General features: G+C 27.7%; 1 protein-coding gene across 1 annotated transcript in view; it reads left to right on the forward strand.

The window, feature by feature from the left end:
* The first annotated feature begins 17013 nt into the window (after positions 1-17013).
* Positions 17014-20058, forward strand: part of LOC113374851 (neuronal PAS domain-containing protein 4-like) — a 29029-nt gene continuing 25984 nt past the window's right edge. Inside the window, exon 1 of the mRNA XM_026614815.1 lies at positions 17014-17056. Within this exon, the coding sequence (XP_026470600.1) occupies positions 17014-17056 (43 nt within the window). The remainder of the gene's footprint in view (positions 17057-20058) is intronic.

The following is a 20058-nucleotide window of genomic DNA, read 5'->3' on the forward strand; positions in this document are numbered from 1 at the left end:
TCGGATATTCAATTTTCAATATAGTGTTTTTTTTCAATATATAATTTCTTTGCTTCTTTTACTAATGTTTCCACAATATTTTTAAATTCGTAAAAATTTCACTTTATAACAACAAATGGTATAGTAAAGATAAATACATACAGAAGTTTAAGATGCAATTTTAGATATCTTGAATAATAAAAAATTAAATTAATTAAATCCAACATAAAGTGCCAGTATTATGTTATGGTTATGGTTATGTTATACCGTTTAAAAACTTCAATTTCCAATATAGTGTGAGAATTGAGACTCATCATTTTATTTAAAGCAGTTATACATTTAACAACGCTCATCTTATGAATGGATATGCATTTTGGCGTGAAGAGTAATTTAAAAACAAGAATTATTATTTTTAGGTAAACGGTAAATATTAGTATATTATATTAAAAAATTGTAGACTTGGGTACAGAACAACGTCTGTCGGGTCATCTAATTCTAAATATTTATATTAAATCAACTGATCATAAGTCAAACTGGGACTCTCCAAACGTATGGTATTTTTCATTGAAAAATGATTAAAATCATAATATAGTTTTTATTTTTATTGTCTGGTTGTATGTCTGTTAAAGAGCTTTTTTTGTTTTATTTATATATACTATTGGCCACTCATAGGAAGAAATGTGTAGCGAATCCTGCTCAGTGATAAGATAGCTAAACAAAACAAAATAAAATCGAAGCAGGTACTGTGTAGCAAAGGCAAAAACGAAAACTCCAAGTGCAAGCCACGGAAGAATTTGAACAAAGAAAGAACCGAGCAATAATTACAGAAATAAATTTCGAGGGTAGATGTTAATAAATAAATACGTGAGGTTTAGCGTTTTCTAGAGAAAGATGAATAACTAGGGTCAGTAAAGTAATCTGCTGCAATTTGTAATCAAAACCATTATTACAATTAATTTCTATATATGTAGTTTTACACTGTATATGAATTCGAAAAATGACTCAAGCGATATAAGCCAGATTGACTCTCAGAATATACGCCGTTTAAAACTTTTTTTTTGTCTATTTATTGATATTTTGTCGCTGATGCACTGAATGTGGATGAAAATCTGCATTTAAATATACATGCATAGATAGATAATAGATATATAAATATTGGTGTATCGAGCGACTTGTAATGGATAACACAAAATGCTAATTTAGATTTCCATATTTTAAAATTTAAATTATAACACACTGATGATGAGACAAACCTAGTCACGAAACGTTTGTGAAAATTATTATTTAATAAATTAGTGCAAAAAAGAGTGTTGTTTGTTCATATTTTCAAATTAATATATATATATATATATATATATATATATATATGTGTGTGTGTGTGTGTATATATATTAGGGTCGTTCTTAATATGGACATTTTTGAATTTCCTTGCTCCCAAGGGATCAAATGGTTCCAAATTGATAAAAAACAATTCTCTGAAAGTTTTAGCTCTTAATATTAACTTTTAGATAGCGCGCAATTCAATCAAACTTCGTATGGAAATAGCATGGAAAAAATTTTGAAAATTAAAAAAAAATGTTATTAGGTATAGCTTAGCGACAAATGAATTAAAAGTGAAAATTCGTGTCATTTTTTATTGAAAATTCGGCGATCTGCAAAATGTTTGAAAATTTTCTCATGCTATTTCCATACGAAACTTTGATTGAATGCGCACTATCTAAAAGACAATATTAAGAGGTAAAACTTATAGAGGATTTTTTTATATATATATGACGGGCGCAAAGGTTCAATTTGACTATGAGCAATTATGTAAAACCAAACCAATTATATCGCAACAAATAACACATATCACACAAACAACTATCTGACCGTGTTCAGTAAAACTCCCAGCTCATCATTGTAGAAATGTGTTTTTTTTTGCTGTTTTTCAAAAATATGTCACCCTGTTTTTTTACCCCATAGGTGGGGTAAAATGAGACAGCCAGGGAGATAACAGGTATCCATCGTCTTATTTTTAATTTTAAAAGGTTTTCACTTAGTAATAGCTACATTATTCAAATTTTGCTAAATATACATTTCATCGTTACGTTGCTTACAGTGATAACACTGTATATAACCTTGATCTAGTATTTTGTCATAAATAATCATCAGCGGATTTTGAATTCTTTTAAAATTGTTTTTTTAAACTTAATTTACTTTTTTATCCATTATTTTTTATTGTTTACACTTTTGCCAGGGTAAGGGTTCAAATGGTCCTTTTTACCCCACCCACATGTAAATTTTATAAAGGTTATTTTTTTAAAAAAACTGTTGAATTTAACTCAAAAATAACAATATATCTTATAAAACTTTTGAATAACCTAGTCTTAAAAATCTATATGCTACGAAATAACATACCGCATGTGTTTTAATCATTAGTTTTAATCTAAGATAGCAATCTGCATTCAATGCAAAATTCTAATTTCATTTGAGATTTTTGGCTTGTACTTCTTGTCTTGCAGAGATGCGATATATATATATATATATATATATATATATATATATATATATAAGAAAAGCTTTTTAACAAACATTCATTAATATATTAAAAATAAAAACTAGATTATTTTTTTAAATAAAATTTTATAGGACTTCTATACGTTTCGAGTTCCAGTTTCACATTTTCTCAGGGAATAAAACTACAAACCGTGATATGAAAACTAATATAAAAATATTCTACTACTACTACTACTTTTTTTTTATAAAATTGATAAAAATATGATACAGTATGGGAAAACTAATGCTAAATAATTTATAAATGCACAAATGCAAAATATACAAAATTATCAACATAAATAATCGACAATAATAGGTATAATGTATATATATATATATATATATATATATATATATATATATATATATATATATATATATATATATATATATATAAAGGTGAATTAACCTTTTTAAACACTCCAGAAATGTGCTTCATACTGAGTTCAACGTAACACAAATGTGTTTCATACTGAATCATTTATATATTTCAAAGCTACATTTATATTACATAAATCATATATCGTTTTTATAAATACGTTGAGAAGTTACTATGCAAAAAACAATAATATTGTTAGAAAATTAATGACTTGTTTGTCAACAGTTAACAGATTTTATTATGTTATATTTTTCTTAATTATATCTGGGACAAAATCATATCTACGAGTTTTATTAAAAAAATCTTCTTGTGATTTTGAAAATACTAATTACAAATAATAAAGCTTTATTTACAGTATTCTGGGAAAAATTATATATATTATATATGTATATATATATATATATATTTATATTGTTTTCTTCAAGTCTCAAATCCTAAAGAAGAATTTAAATCAGATATAGTAAGTCTATAGGGTGAATGTATAAATTATATTAGCACTGTTTTTTCTAAGATCATAATCATTTAATCTCAATAAACGTTTCTAATTCGATAAATGAACAATTTGACTATCGCTTTTGATCTTTTTTAGTTAGTTTTGATGTAGCTTTTTTGCCGACTAATGTTCCGTGGGAATCAGCTTTTGATGTCGTTCCTGATTGTTGATAGGTTCAATTATATCAAACTTTTAACATATTTTTGTTCCTATGAAAATTTGTATTGTCAGATTTTAGGTATACCAATGCGGAAGTATTGCCTTCTTTAGCTGATTTAACAGTAAAATACAAATCACACTTTTTATTCTTTTAGTTAAAAAAGTTTTGATTTGTTCCTTTAGTTAAAAAATCATCATGTATCTCATCTTCATCTTGTTGTGTTAATGTTTTCGTTGTTTAGTGTTTATGATTATAAATTTTATAACAAAAAAAATATTTTCATAGTAGTATAAAAATATAGATCTTTTAGTATTTTTGGTTTTATATTTTAGAATATCGAAAAAAATATCTCAAGAATACTATGTGCATTTTATATATGCATACAAACAAATATATAAAAATCTGTAGGCATACATATAAATATATATATATATATATATATATATATTATACCTGTGCATATTTTTTCGCACTTTACAAAATTTTATTTAATTTTTTTTAAGATTTTTGTATTAAATTCTCATATAAATAAGTAAGTTGTGAACGGATGACGTTAGTAAAAGCTTTTTTGTTCAGTGAATTTCTATATGCATCGTCTTCTTAAATCTAAATGAAATGAATTATTCTTGTCTGAAATATGTTCACTTTTTACATTTGTTTCTGTATACAAATGACAGGTACTTATTTCAGCAGTGTGAATAAAATAAAAGAAGTGGACACCAATAACTTTGATTAGTGAACCACATCTACATCTTTTCCAAGCATTATAAAATTTAATAATTCCCGTTAGATCTTTTTTTAGATTTTATCTACTCTTCTTTCTTCCTTTAACAAATAAAGAAATCACTATTTTTATCGATCATATTGATCGACTCAGGATAGTAGATATGTAATATAGTTTTTTTGGACAGTATAAAACCATAAGTAAACTAGTGGGGTGTATGGCATCGTGCCTTAAGGCAAATTGCTGGAACTTACCGTACCGTAACGAAATGTTCGAGGATTACTGAATGTTTTCAAATAGATTATTATTAATATTGTAACATTGTCTAATATTTATAAAAATTATATAAACTGAATTTCAAAGTTGAAATTATTTGTTTGAAGTTTATTAGAACTATAGTCAGAATTAAAAATAAAATCTGAATTATTTTCGATATACAAAAAAAGTTTTTTTTTGAAAAAAAAAAAGTTGAAACAAAAAATTTTTTTTTCAAAAGCAATTATTTTGTTAAGACAAGCAGAAAGTTCTTTGAATTAAAAACTGCCATAGTTTACACATTCAGCACCGTATCCTCGAAATGGCTGGGCCTGCCTTTGCCAAAAACTAATAAACACTTTTCCCAATCATTACTAATTGAATGTTTTTTAGATCATTCAAATCGAATGCTCCACTCTCTCAAAAACTCGATTTCTATTTTCTGCACTCTTTGCTTTTTATCTCCGTAACTGATGGACCTGCCTTTGCCAAAAACTAATCAGCACATCTCCCTATCAATAGGAATCGAATGTTTTTTTAACCATTCAAATCGGTTGATCCGTGCGCCCGAAAACTTGACTAGAAATTTGTATCCATACATACATGCACACACACATACATCCGTTTTTTTCTGAGGTATGCCAAAATGTTCAGAAACTTTCAAAACGTCGAGAAATGTAAAAATTTTCAATTTCGATTTTCGGCCCATTACAATAACTTACCCTACGGGAAGTTAATAATGAATAAAATATTACATGATACTATTTTAAGTAAATTCAAGTTGGTTTGCAACTGTTTTATTATGTACTACGAAAAATTTAAAAAATGGCAATCAGACGAGTACGAGTAGGTGGAGTTTTGAACAAAATTTACGAAAGGCGGTCTTTAGAAATCGCATTCAGCTTGAGCGCACTCCCAGTCCAGTACATAATTTAGTCTATTATAACATTATATAAAACCCGATTGTAGGACCATAAATGTTAATAGTTTAAATGATTGAATAAAAAACTAATGAGACTAATCAAAATTTTCCGAAATATGAATATTAAATCATTTATTTTTTAAAATAGGGTAGAGCTGGGCTTAAAGGTCCGCGGGTAAAAAGGTTTACCAACAATATCTCAAACACCAGTAAAGTTAGGAATTTTTTAACAACAATATTTGAAAGTAGAAGAAAAAATATGTAGAACCAGCCACCACCTTCATTGTTACGACGTAGCTATCGGGAGATAAACGACAATATTTCCACTCCACAACAAAAGTATTTTCTTTCTTTTTCTGGTTGTGAGCACTGTTGTTTAATTTACGGGACCTCAATATAATTTTTAAGTATACGTTATTTAATTGTTTTATAAGATGCATTATTAATTTTAATTTAGATTCAATAGTTTTTTTACAAAACCTCTTTAAAAGCTTACACATGGTGGGGTAAAAAGGACCAACTGAAGATTTACCCTGGAAAGGGTGTAAACAGTGAAAAACGGTAAAGAAAAACCTAAATTAAGTTAGAAAAAATCATTTTACAAGAGATAAATTAAATACCAACTGAATATTTCTGACGAAATACCAGATCCAAGTTATATACAGTGTTATCTCTGTAAAAGAATGTACCCATGAAACTTATATTTTGCTGTGGTTGAATAATGTAGCTATTATTTCATAAAATTTCTTTGGATCATTTGTCTTCTGGACGTCCCATTTACCCAGCCTATGGGGTATGAAACTGATTTGAAAATTATTGAGAATTATTGAAAAAATAAAATCTGCTGTATTTTAAAGCAAAATATCAGAATGTGTATTAAATAATCCAATAAAGTGATGAGCTATGATATTAGTATTTACCACATAATTCTAAATTGCCTAAAACATTTGTTTAAATAAGGAAACTTTTGGACGATATGGGTTACATTTTTGTATTAAAATTTTGGGTTCTTCAAGAATGTTTCAACCCGATGATATTTTATCAATTATTTACGCAAATAAATTATTGTATTCAATTAAATTACATTAATCGATAAAAATATTTTTTTCAAAAACGCTTTTCTTAATGTATTTTTTCCAAAATTTTTATTAAAAAAATATATTCAAATAGTTTTAAAGTGTCGTTTATTAAGTAGCCACAAAAATCAAAGAAGCTCGGGCACGTGACCCATGTGCGTTTGGACAAAGGAGGCATTGATCATAATGTATTGTATTAGTTTCAGTTAGAATACTAATAACTTACGTACTTAAACAATTAGAGTTCTCTCGATTGATTCAAGTAAACCTTTTGTTCAAATATTGCCATTGTCATCGGTCACTTATGATTAAAATAAACTATGTTATACACATCGCTTTTTGCTTGGAAAATATGGAACTGTGGATAAAATAAACCGACCCGGAAGCGATTAGTATACAAGAATGGCACAGAAATGCCAAGCTTTTCTAGAGCTTTTTTAAAAACAATTGAGAAATGATAATAACTCTTATTTAACGACAAAAATATTTTAGACAGAAACGATAATATCTTTTCAAAATATGTATATACATTAACTTTTGATTTAGTAAAAATATTCGCATTACTCATAGATTTACTATAAATGCAAATAGATAATGTTTACAAATGTTTATACAGTTAATTGTTTCACTAATGAACTAAAATATCTATATCATCACTGTTTAAAAAATACTATTTAGTATTTATATTGCTAATTTTTTAAAGAAGTTAAAAGTTGGTTTTACTAATGCTTAACTTCAATACATTCGCAAAATTCTAAAATCTTTTGTGTACTGCATTGTACTGTAGATAAAACATTGAAATCGAAAATTATATGTGTTTAATACTTTTACGATTTAAGACTTTCTCATAATTTTGGGATATTTTAAAATTACCTATGCTTGCGTGAGTAGTATGTATATATGGAATGATCTGCCTCGTTTTCAGGTTAACGACCATCTATTCAGTTTAAAAAAATCGTTTTATATTTATAATATGCATTTAGTTTTTAATTTCGCCTTTGGGAAAAAATGTGCTAAAACAGGCATCTTTCTGCCAAAAATCAGTATTTGATAAATTTGTATCATAGAATACATTTTTAAAGGTGTTGAGTTCCGGAAATTTATTAATCGATTCACTCCATAATCCAAAGGTTACATTGAACGATTTTTCAGAAATTTGAACATTTTTAACAAATCAACACTGCAAGAAGTTACAATGCTCTTAAGAATTTTTTCTAGAATTTAACTTCTAGAAAACAAAGTTTTTGAGTTAATCTATATTGATTTGTAAATTCTCTTTGCGTAATATAGATTTAAAACTTCAATTTGTTCATTAATTTTATTTATTTGATATTAGTTCTAGCAATTTGTCTTAAGACACAATCCCGAATTCTACTTGTTATTCTTTTCTAAAATCACGCTATCCTAAACCGAAACAAAAAAATAATTTTTCAAACTTAATTTACGTCATTATTTAAATTAATAAATAATTTAAATTGTATAAGTAGAAGTACATAAATAAGTTAAAATAAATTATATGACAAAATCCTTTATACTTTTTGCACATTCATGCCTTTTTATTATCTACTATAAAACATTTGCGGATTCCAAATCCTTTACGAGATACTTTATTCGAGCTTTTTCCGTGAAGTAAAAATTTAAACGATGAATAAATTGATTGAAACATGTTACTAAATACAAATTTTACTGTCGTTATGTTACTAAATACAATTTTCAAATAATTCATTTCTTTGTATAAACACCCACATAATATAATTAATAAGGATAACTCAATGGCTTTTCTGAAACCACAAGATGATAAAGACAGAAATTCATAAAATATTTGCCGTCGGATGTTTGAACGTCGCGGAAAATGGTAAAAGGCAGCAAAAACTTTCAGTAATATTATGATGTGAACCATAAATGATATTATGAAAAAATATTACAGTATTTAATAAAGTAAAAAATGTATCTACTATAACAGTTCGTAACACCGATACTGAAAGTTCCAAATTTGAAAAATTAGCAATTCCATGAATAAATACAAAAAGTCGAAGCACGGCATTGAGCTAATTAAATAAAACCAGAAAAGTAGTGCATCAGTTAAATGCCAACATTAAACGAGTTTGTTTTAGCAGATTTTTTATTGATGTGCCAAGTTTTATTCATTATTGTACAAAATTGCACACATATTTGGAAATATTTTAAAGCACATATTTGCAAATATTTTTAAGTTGTTCTTTTCCAATAATAATTAAGCATTTTAATATTAATAACAATAAATTTAAGTTTTTTATTGATATTTATGATGTTACGATCCGTCGCTAAAGAAACATTTTATTAAAACGGTTTGCTGATTGAATTTATAAACGAATTCTGAATTAATATCTTATAATGCAGCTCTTCTGGACATATAGATTACTTTTTCATTTTTGTGATTTAGATATGTAATTAACTTCCCGTAAGTTATAGTAATCGCAAAAAAAAACGAATATGAAATTTTTTATATATCTTTACGTTTTTGAAAATTTTGGCATACATTAGAATAAATAGATGTATATAAGAAAAGTAAAAAAATGCTATTTTCCGGTCAAAATTGATCATTAGAGATATGCAGATCGAATTTTCAGAAATTTTATAGAGATTGATAATAATAAGTACTAATTTTGGTTACATTTTTATGGGTTCCGTACCCGGCGCTTTCGCGGGTTCGATAATTTGTTTTTATGGTACGCAGCACTATTGCTTCGAAAAAAAAATTAATTTAAAAAAATGAAATACAAAAAATCAATTTCTTTACACAAAAAAATTAATAAAAAGAATGAAATACAATAATATCAATTTCTTCACAAAAGTTCATTCTTTCCAAAAATAACCAAAGTCAAAAATGATCATTAGACATATGTTGTTAAAATTTTCAGAAATTTTATAGAGATTGATAATATAAAGTACTAATTTTGGTTACATTTTTATGGGTTCCGTACTAACGTTTATAATGTAAAAAACGTTTGGAACGCGGCGCTTTTTCGCTTTGATAATTTCTAGAACAGCTACACAGCACTATTGCTTTGAAAAAAAATTAATTAAAAAAATTGAAATACAAAAAAATCCATTTTTTCAAAAAAATCATTTTTTTTTTCAAAAATAACAAAATTTTTAGAAAACTACGTTATCAAAGCTTTCAATAAAAATTTAAAACTTTTAAAAATTTTAAAATACGATGCGGTAAGTTCCACAATTTCCTTAAGACACGATGCCTTGTACCGCTAGTTTTACAACATTAAATCAATATAACAACGAATTTATATCTATTCGCTACATATTAGAGCAATAATATGACCCTATATTTATAATAATCGTCGACTATGTTTTTATTTTAGCAGATAAGTGCTAATACGGTACCAACGGCGAAGAAGATCACAAATTAAACTTTTCTGCCGGAAACCTGATTCGACTGGGTTCCTATATCAGCGCTTCATGACGGCTGAATTCTGTGCCGTGGTGCGCTTCCCAGGGTACACTACGCGTTCTGTTTGCTCTATGTAGATCGCTTCAGTTTCTATGTAGTAAGATTTGTTGGTGTTCGTGAGTTCATAATCTGTACCAGGGTACTCATTGTCCTTTGCGTTTGTGAAGTCTCCAGTACAATATATTATTACCTGGACCAGAGTATTTGCCGTGTTTTATATTGCTGGTGTCTTCAGACTTTTTTCGTATCTTACGAAGTACATAATTTGGCGATTAATCATTTGTACTTTTGAGTTACTTTTGCAATCGTCAGATATTTAAGAGGTCAACGCCGACATACTTTGTAATGTAAGACCGTATAGCGATATTTGTGAAGCTTTTTCATGATGATTAGCCTGTTGTTACTAAATTATTATCGGTTGTTAGCATGTAGATGCTTGGTCCAAAGGCATCTAACATTAAGAGAAGCCACGTTATAATGCGATATGAAATAGTGGTAACCATTACACGATATTCAGTTTATATATATATATATATATATATATATATATATATATTAGGGTGGTCCTTAAAATGGTCATTTTCGATTTTCCTTGCTCCCAGGGGCTCAAATGGTTCCAAATAGATAAAAAACAATTCTCTGAAAGTTTTAGCTCTTAATATTAACGTTTAGATAGAGCGCAATTCAATCAAAGTTTTGTATGGAAATAGCATGGAAAAATTTTCAAAAATTTAAAAAATGTTTTTTAGATGTAATTTAGTGCACAATTGAATGAATAAAACTCATTCATTTGTCGCTAAGTTATATCTAAAACATTTTTTTAAAATTTTCAAAATTTTTCCCATGCTCTTTCCATACGAAGTTTGATTAAATTGCGCTCTATCTAAACATTAATATTAAGAGCTAAAACTTTCAGAGAATTGTTTTTTATCTATTTGGCAAGGAAATTCGAAAATGACTATTTTAAGGACCACTCTAATATATACACCTATCCCCCGTTTTACACGGTACCCGTTTTAAACCTTTTTTATTCACACGGTTTTTGAAATATTTTTTGAACGAAATTTATTAATTTTGCATTTTCAGAGTTACAAACTCTAAACTATAATTTGCTTATATATACAATAATATTTTCATTATTTTACTATCAAAATACAACACTATAAAATGTATGTTATAGTTACGAATTCTTAGTAATGCATGTCTATGATGAAAATATGTATGTAGATAAGATGGAAACTTCCCTTTATGTGATCAAAACTAAATTTTATGTGTGTATAAGCTAGTTTGTTTGAAGTACCAAAACGAAAATATAACGTTAAATCTTATTTATCGCAATCAACTTAGATGAATTTCTATTTTTAACTTCCCTTAGGGTAAGTTATAATAATCGCAAAAAACTCGAAAATGAACATTTTTATATATCTGTACGTTTTAAAAGTTTCTGAATATTTTGGCATTCTTTAGAAAAAATGGATGTATGTGTGTGTGTGCGCGCGGATACAAATTTTTGTCGACAATTTCGGGAACACCGATCAGCCGATTTGAATAATTCAAAAATCATTCGATTGGTATTGAGAAGGAGACGTGCTGATCAGTTATTGGCAAAGGCAGGTTTAGCCGTTCCGAAGATACAGAGCAAAAAGTGCCGAAAACGGTAACTCAGTTTTTAAGAGAACCGGAGCATCCGATTTTAATAATTCAAAAAACAATTCACTTGTATTGACAAGATGAAGAATTGTTCAAATTTTTAATTTTCATCTATTAAGAAAATGCAATATTTAAAATTTTTTATATTTTTTATTATTGAAATAAATTAATATTCTTATAATTTATTAAATGTGTTTGATATTAAATATATTAATTTTTATTTTTGTTCGATATGTTTGTTATTTATCATAATAAAAACTGACAAAAAGGGTTTTTTATATTGCACAGTTTCTCCATATAAAAGTGAATTTTTCGAGTTACGCGGTTCTTTATGGAACCTATCTTTCATGTAAAGCAGGGATAGGTGTATATATGTATATATATATATATATATATATATATATATATATATTATAATTCTGCGCGGGATTCCTTATCAACTCTCCATTCCCATCTGAGGGATGGAATATCGTTCTTGTAAATAACTGTTATTACATGAAATGATACCACATTGAACTTCATTTCAACCTCTGTTACGTTATTTACCCAATACTCTGTACAATGTTCAAATACATGCGAAACACATTATTAACTTCAATTTATGACTATCATTTACTACGTCTAGTTTATGCCTTCTAATTTTTAGATGTACAATCTATTGGAACACAAAGCTTTAATTGTTGGACGTAAGTAAACGTTTTCCGAAGTATGGGTAATTAAAACTATAGGTACTGATACGTGAATGACATGTAAGATCATTAATCATATTTCGTACATTGTTGTTTTAGGTACCTACTATTTGTTTATGCTTTGTGATGCATAGATGCGCATTGCTTGTTAATAAATTATCTAAATACTTAATTAATTTTCCTTAAGTATCGACTATTATTCAAAATACAATATTGTTGCTATCACAATTGCAACTTTCAATAATAAATCTATATTCAGTTTTGTTTCCAACCGCTCTCAATGCCCCCCACTACGCTTACCTTCAAAGCTTTGCTAGTCTGACAGAGCCGCTTTGGTATGTAATTGATATGGGAATTTTTCCAATTTTCAGAGACTTCTTCTTTATTTCGATTATACCTCAGTAATATGCCATTTTATGGTCAAACTTTTTCTATTAATATCGCTTAAACAAAACAATATGCTTTTCAAGTTCTATTTTCATATTATTATGAGAATTATTTACTTGCAGAACCTTTTTACTTGTAGGTGATAAATTATCTCGTTGTGACACATAAATACTAAGCGTAGATCTATAATCGAAAATCTCCTAAAGATTCATTTTTAAAATAATAATTAATTAAAATAAAAGAAATATAAAATACTATTTTATTGTTAAAATAGTAAAAAAATATTTCAATAACCGTGTAAATCGAATTGACTTCTGTTTCAAATAGAATTCAAATATTAGAAGAAAAAAATAGTACAAATGTATATACACTTTTACCTCACTGTCATACCCGATGTGAAAGGTCATGTTTCCATCAAATTGTAAAGCTTTATATAACGCTGTGTATAGACAATTCTGTAAATATTTTGAGTATTACTTTTGTATAATAATAATGAATTTTTTCGCATTTTCTTTTTCAATTGCACAACACGCATATCATCAATCACGTCATAATTATTTTATATTACTTACATACCTAGGAAAATATATTAAAAGATTTAATTGCTGGCATAGAATTCATTCTATGTATAAGTATATATAAATATATATATAATAAAAATAATAATATATATAATAATAATAATATATATAATAATAATATATAATATATAATAATATATATATATATATATATATATATATAATATCATAATAATATATGATTAAATAGTATATATAATAATAATATTAATAATAATAATTAATATAATAATATAATATAATATATATTAATAGGTATATATATATACTACCCTAATGTTATAAAACACAATTGAACTAGCAAAAATATAATCATATGTATATTAATTGCCCTCCATATATATTAAGCATATAATTATAACAATAATTAATATTGTCAATACTCACCGTGTAAACATTTCTGCTCTGATCAATAGGAACCATACATTGATCAATGTGGATTGTTCGTGATATAATTCTTTTATCTTTTTGTCATTTATTTTTATTCTAATTAAAAGTCCTCCTTTACTTAATTCAGAAAAATGATGATTTTTAAATCATTATTGCAAATAGTGTATTCGAATGCATTTGATTGATCTAATCAGTGACAAAGATGATTTGGCAATTCAGTTCAGTACGCATATTGAGTTCATTTATTTTGGATCTTAAACAAAGATTAGCCTATATTGTTGAAAATTCTTTATCATTGTGATCGAAGATACTGGGAACTAACACTGTTTACAAATGACATAAAAAAATACTTTCAAATTTTGAAGTAGGAATCACGAATATTTGATTCCATTATATAAAGTGTCAATTTTGCACAATTTTGATTCACTTGATGTTATCCGATTTTAATAGTCATATTGAGTAACACAATTCCTCACTTTTTTCATGTCATTATCAATTTTTAACGATAGTTCAACACATTGCATATTAAAAATAAACATGTCATGATTCCTAAATTTTGATTTGGAAAAGTTTATAATGTGACAACGTTGTTAGCGCAAAATTATTTTTCGCTAATGCCCAATTGCGCACTAGTTATCGTATAAAGTAATTCTGGCGCGATAACAGAATTACAATGTGCGTTAAAACCAAAAAACGTCGAGTTGATTTCAGTCAAGTCGAGTGCACCATTCTTTGTGCTCTCAACACGTGCGACTGAATCTGGTGCCTGGAGTCGCCGGCGGAGTCGTATCTAACCTTTGTCTGGAAAACTTACACAAATACGCCCGTAGACGTCCGTGTGAACCCGGGTGAGAGCTTACATCTAAAAGCCGCTCGCTGCCGACAATACCGACAATGCACTCAGTAATGGCAGTCGGCATTCGTTGATCGTAACTCGAATCGTGGGAGTAGTGGGATCTACCGTAGTTCACGTTTTTGACACGCAAACACATCAGCAAGCACCGCGGGTCTTGCTGCCGTTCAGCGTTCAGCGTTCAGCGCAATTGACCAACGCCGTTCCCGTACCGAGATGGAATATCTTCTTCAAGCACTATTCTGATACGACGATAACTTGTAACGGCCGTATTAAACTCATATTACAACGGTGACCCCTGAGAATGTTACATTTACGGATTATTCATATTTTTGCAAAAATTCAAAACATCCACTTTTACTAATTGGTACTTTTTGCTGTTCTTATGTTTTCTACTGTTCGTTGTAACAGTTACAAGTCGAAACTAGCTGTAAGTGGAATTCTGTTAAGGCAATTAAGGCATCGTGCCTTAAGGCAAATTGCTGAAACTTCCCGTACCAAAAATTATTAAATTTTTAAAAACGATTAATATTTTTGAAAAAAATGTACTTTGAAAAAATAGGATTTTTGAGAAACTATAAATTGGACAAAATATTACTTTTTCTTGAAAAAAATTTTTTTTTTTTAAATAAAATTTTAATTTTTTTTTTTTTTTTTAATTTTTTTTTGAAAAAAATAATGTTTTCTTTATTTTGGCATTTTGGAAGATCTGAACTTTTTTCAAAGCAATCGTATTGCATTAACTGCACAGAGACAAAATGTCAAAGCGCGTAAGCGCCGCGTCGCCGTCTAACAAATAATATTTGTACGGAACCCATAGAAATGCAAACAAAATTTATACTTATTGTTAAAATCTCTATAAAATATCTGATAATTTGATGTGCATATGTCTAATGATCATTTGCCAAATGGCATTTTTTTTTACTTTTTTTGTTAGATCTCCGAAACCGCTAGACCTGCCCTCATGAAAATGTGATCAATTCTTCATCTTGTCAATACAAGTCCAATGTCTTTTGAATTATTAAAATCGGACGCTCCGTTCTCTTAAAAACTGAGTTACCGTTTTCGGCACTTTTTGCCCCGTATCTTTGGAACGGCTGGACCTGCCTTCGCCAAAAACTAACCAGCACGTCTCCTTATCAATACGAATCGAATGCTTTTTGAATTATTCAAATCGGTTTGATCCGTGTTCCCGAAATCGTCGACGAAAATTTGTATCCGCACATACATACAGACAACACACACACACATACATCCATTTTTTCTAAGGTATGCCAAAATGTTCAGAAACCTATGAAACGTAAAGATATATAAAAATTTTCATTTCGATTTTTTGCGATTACTATAACTTGCCCTACGGGAAGTTAATTAATTACTCTTCATCATAAAAGAAAACCAATGCGGTCATCAAACGTTGATGTCATTGCATACTTCAAACACGTTAATTGAACTAACGAAAGAAAAACAATTTTCCTATCAAGGCAATATATATATATATATATATATATATATATATAATATGATATGTATATGTGTAAATATATAAATCCTTGAAATGTATATTTGCAACCCAATTAGTCGATTAAAGAAACTTTTGCGTAGCATTAAGGAAAATTGCTCGAACTTTACTTTCCATAATTTAAAACTTTTAGAAGCTTAACATTTTTTAATAATTTTGAAGAAAAATAGAGTTATTGGTAAATGTTGAAATTTTTGCAAAAATTAAACTTTTTTCAAAAATTTGAATTTTTCTAATTTTTTTTAAAAATTCTCTTCAAGTCGGTTGAGGGGCCGTTCAAGTATCACGTAAGCACTATAGGGGGGCGGGGGGCTTATTGATTTGCTTATTTTGCTTATTTTGGGTAAGAACTTTTGCTTACTTTTTGACAAGGGGAGGGGGGGGGGTAAATATTGTAATAAATCTGCTTACGTAATACTTGAACGATCCCTGATTCAAAATGTCGAGAACTTTTATTTGAACTATATAAGTGAACTTTAATTTTAATAGAAATTAATAATTAAATAGATATTGTATATTGTATTTATTTTTAAAATCTCTATAAACTATCTGGTAATCTGATGTGCACATATCTAATAAACATTTTGACATTTTTTTTACTTTTTTCGGGATCTCCAAACCGCTGAACCTGCTTTCCCCAAAATTTAATCAATTATTCATTCTACCATCCAAAAATAAATGTTTTTTAAATCATCCAAATCTGACGCTCCGTTCTCTCAGAAGGTTAATTATCATTTTTGCGCTTTTTGCCCAATATCTTCGAAACGATCGAATCTGCCTTTGCCAAAACTAATCAACGCGCCTCCCTATGAATATAAATGAAATATTTTTTGAATCATTCAAATCGGTTGCCGACAACAAATACAAACCAATAAAATAAAATAATAAACTAAAGATAAATAGTAAAATTATGTAGTTAGTCACATAATTATCAAATTGAAATTACTCTTCAATTAAATTTATATACTTAAGTATGCCCAAATTGGCTGATCCTTCAGGACTTCAATATGTTCACGGTATCAAAAGAGATCAGAGGACATGCATCTATTAGATGCTTACTTAAAGTACAAAACTAGACTTGAATACCATCCGAACAAACTGACTTTCATCAAATATACTCAAAGAAGACTCAAAAGAACTAAGCCTTTAGATTTAGCAAATTACATGTAAAGTAGAATTTTTATTTCATCAATTTTTAAATCTGAAATGACTACTACTACTGGGTAGCATTTAAAATCTTATCTATACATTTGTCATCAAAATTACTGAATGCCTACCAAGCAGATTGTAATTCTATGGAAATAAAAAAAAATGTATACTTTGTATATAAATACTCTTTTAAATTAATTTGTGAATAATCATTTGTAATTTAGTAATCATGTGAGTACCTACATAATTTCATTATTTATCTTTTAGTTTATTATTTTATAAACACATTTGTTTTGTCAAAAACAATGTTTTTAAATTTGGGTGTGTGTTCTTTTTTTTGGTTTGAATTTGTTAACGTGCTTTAATAATAAAGAATTGAATATTATTAATATTATATTACTAAGAAATGAATTATATTTTGCTTTTTATATCGATTTTTTATTTCAATTTGGTTGCAAATAAAAGTTCCAGAATGTGTTTCATATCGAACAAAAAAAATCTAAAGTTAATATATGTATATATATATATATATATATATATATATACAAGTTGGGCGATGTTCCACTACATGTATGTATATAATATCAGAGGTCTGAAAAGCAATACCCTGTTTATAAGTAGAGATATTTAAGTCAAAATGTAGGGCTTGTAAGTCTTCGTACTAGTACGTTTACTACCATCGAGTGCAATCCACTATATGTTCTTTTACATATCTCCTTCCCTCTCTTGGCTTTATTTCAATACATATATATACCTTTATATTAAATTATATTTTGTATGTACATAGTATATAAGAATATAAAATGTAAGACCTATATACAATATTGTTTTTTATTAAACCATCATTAGAATTTAAAAACCCATCACATAGTTCCACCGTATTTCTACCTTAGTAATTGGCCCATCACAAATTTAAATTGTATGTTTTGTTTTACGATAATGATCACTAAAACTATTTAGCATGCAATCACTTCAAATTCGTCTAATTGTAACTATATAATATTCTAGTATTGTAAAATTTTAATGTTATTATTTACCAAAATAGATTTTATAGTTTCTTGCATGATGCTAGAAGTAATTATTTGTTTCGGATTCTACTATTTCGCAATTCGCCTATAATTCAAGTTCAAAATTTCCAGCATCTTATATATCAAGAATCACATAGACATCTTAGATAATAATATCTCTAGAATAAAAAATCTCATGTGTTTCTGTTTCGTAATTACTGTAATTTATTGTTCGGTTACCTTCTCTCGTTGCTGTTTACTATTATTTTATATTACTTAATTTATTATATAATAATTTATAATATAATAATTATTTTGTTAAATAAGTATATTTTTATTATTTTTGTTGTATTAGGGTAGGGCGGGGCACAAAGGTCCAATTTGAATTTGAACAATTATTGTAAAAACCATACCACCATTATAACACAAGTAACATATATTAAACGAACAATTAGCTGACTATGTTCAGTAAAAGTCCCAGCTACTTCATCATAGTAGAAAAATGTATTTTTTGCGGTTTTCAAATATTGTAAGCTGTTTTTTTTTACCCTATTGGCGGGGTAAATTGGACGGCCAGGTGGCAAACACAGGTTCAATGTATATTTAATTTTAATGGGATTTACAAAATAATAGCTACATTATTCAACCATGCAAAATATAAGTTTCATGAGTGCATTTTTTACAGAGATAATACAATAAATAATCTTCATCTGATATTTCGTTAGAATATTCATCAGCTGAGTTAAAATATGTATTCATTTAATTTACCTCTTGTAAAATTGCTTTATTTAACTTAATTTTGCTTTATTATTTGCTATTTTTTATTTTTTTTTATACATCTATGCCGGGTAAAAGTTTAGTTACATTACACCCCACCTAGGTGTAAGCTTTTATAGAGGTCATTCAAAACAACTGTTGAATCTATCTTAAAATTAACAATACATCTTAGTAAGATGATCTTACAGAAGATTTAATTCTCTTAAACTCATAGTGCTCACTGTTGTAAATGGTTGATAAAAAAAAAACTAATTCAAATAAATTTTAAGGACGTAACTGAAAAATGTTACGAAAGTTATTCATGTTATTTGTTTGCAGTGACTATTAAATGTAAATTTAAAAAAATTAACATATGAAAAATTCACATTAATTTATATTATTCTAAAAATTATGTATTCTGTATGACTTTTCCCATAGCCAATGGTTTCTTTCACTACTACGTTAAAATTGGATGCGGATAGATCAGTATTCTAGAAACCGTGGTCTACACATACACACACTATTTATTCGAAGATATGCCAAAGCTTCGGATATCTTCTAATATAATATGAAGAAATAAAAATCATTTGCGATTTGACGTCAATATATGTTTATGCGCAACATATGCCAATATAAATGTGAGCATATCTGATTTTGTATCGCTGTATGAATACGTAGAACATAATTCAAATACTTCTCTCATGACAAACCAGATTTGATGCAAGTTTATTTTTTAGCAATGTTTATTAAAATCTCTTTCTTTGCTTAGATGAATTGAACTTTTTTGTGTATCAAAAAATATCAGAAAAGTTTAAACATTTGATTTTGCACACACAATATCTTATGTATCAAAATGAATCGCAAAATGTGTTGGTAAGCGCAATAACTCAACAACGCCTGGACCAATTTGGTGGCCAATTTTTTTTTTAAATGTTCGTTGAAGTCCAAGGATGGTTCTTACGGCGAGAAAAAATCGAATAATTGCCCGGAAACCCTAAAAACAGCCTTTTTCTTTTTCTCATACAAACGTTTTCTAACTATAACGTAGAATCAATTTGAGCTTTATTGCTATATATAAAGTTTATATTACATTACAAGCACTCACT

This window comes from Ctenocephalides felis, unplaced genomic scaffold, assembly GCF_003426905.1.
Source record: "Ctenocephalides felis isolate EL2017-DRISC unplaced genomic scaffold, ASM342690v1 CF-g0.4_SCAFFOLD_01886, whole genome shotgun sequence".
NCBI classification, from domain to species: domain Eukaryota; kingdom Metazoa; phylum Arthropoda; class Insecta; order Siphonaptera; family Pulicidae; genus Ctenocephalides; species Ctenocephalides felis.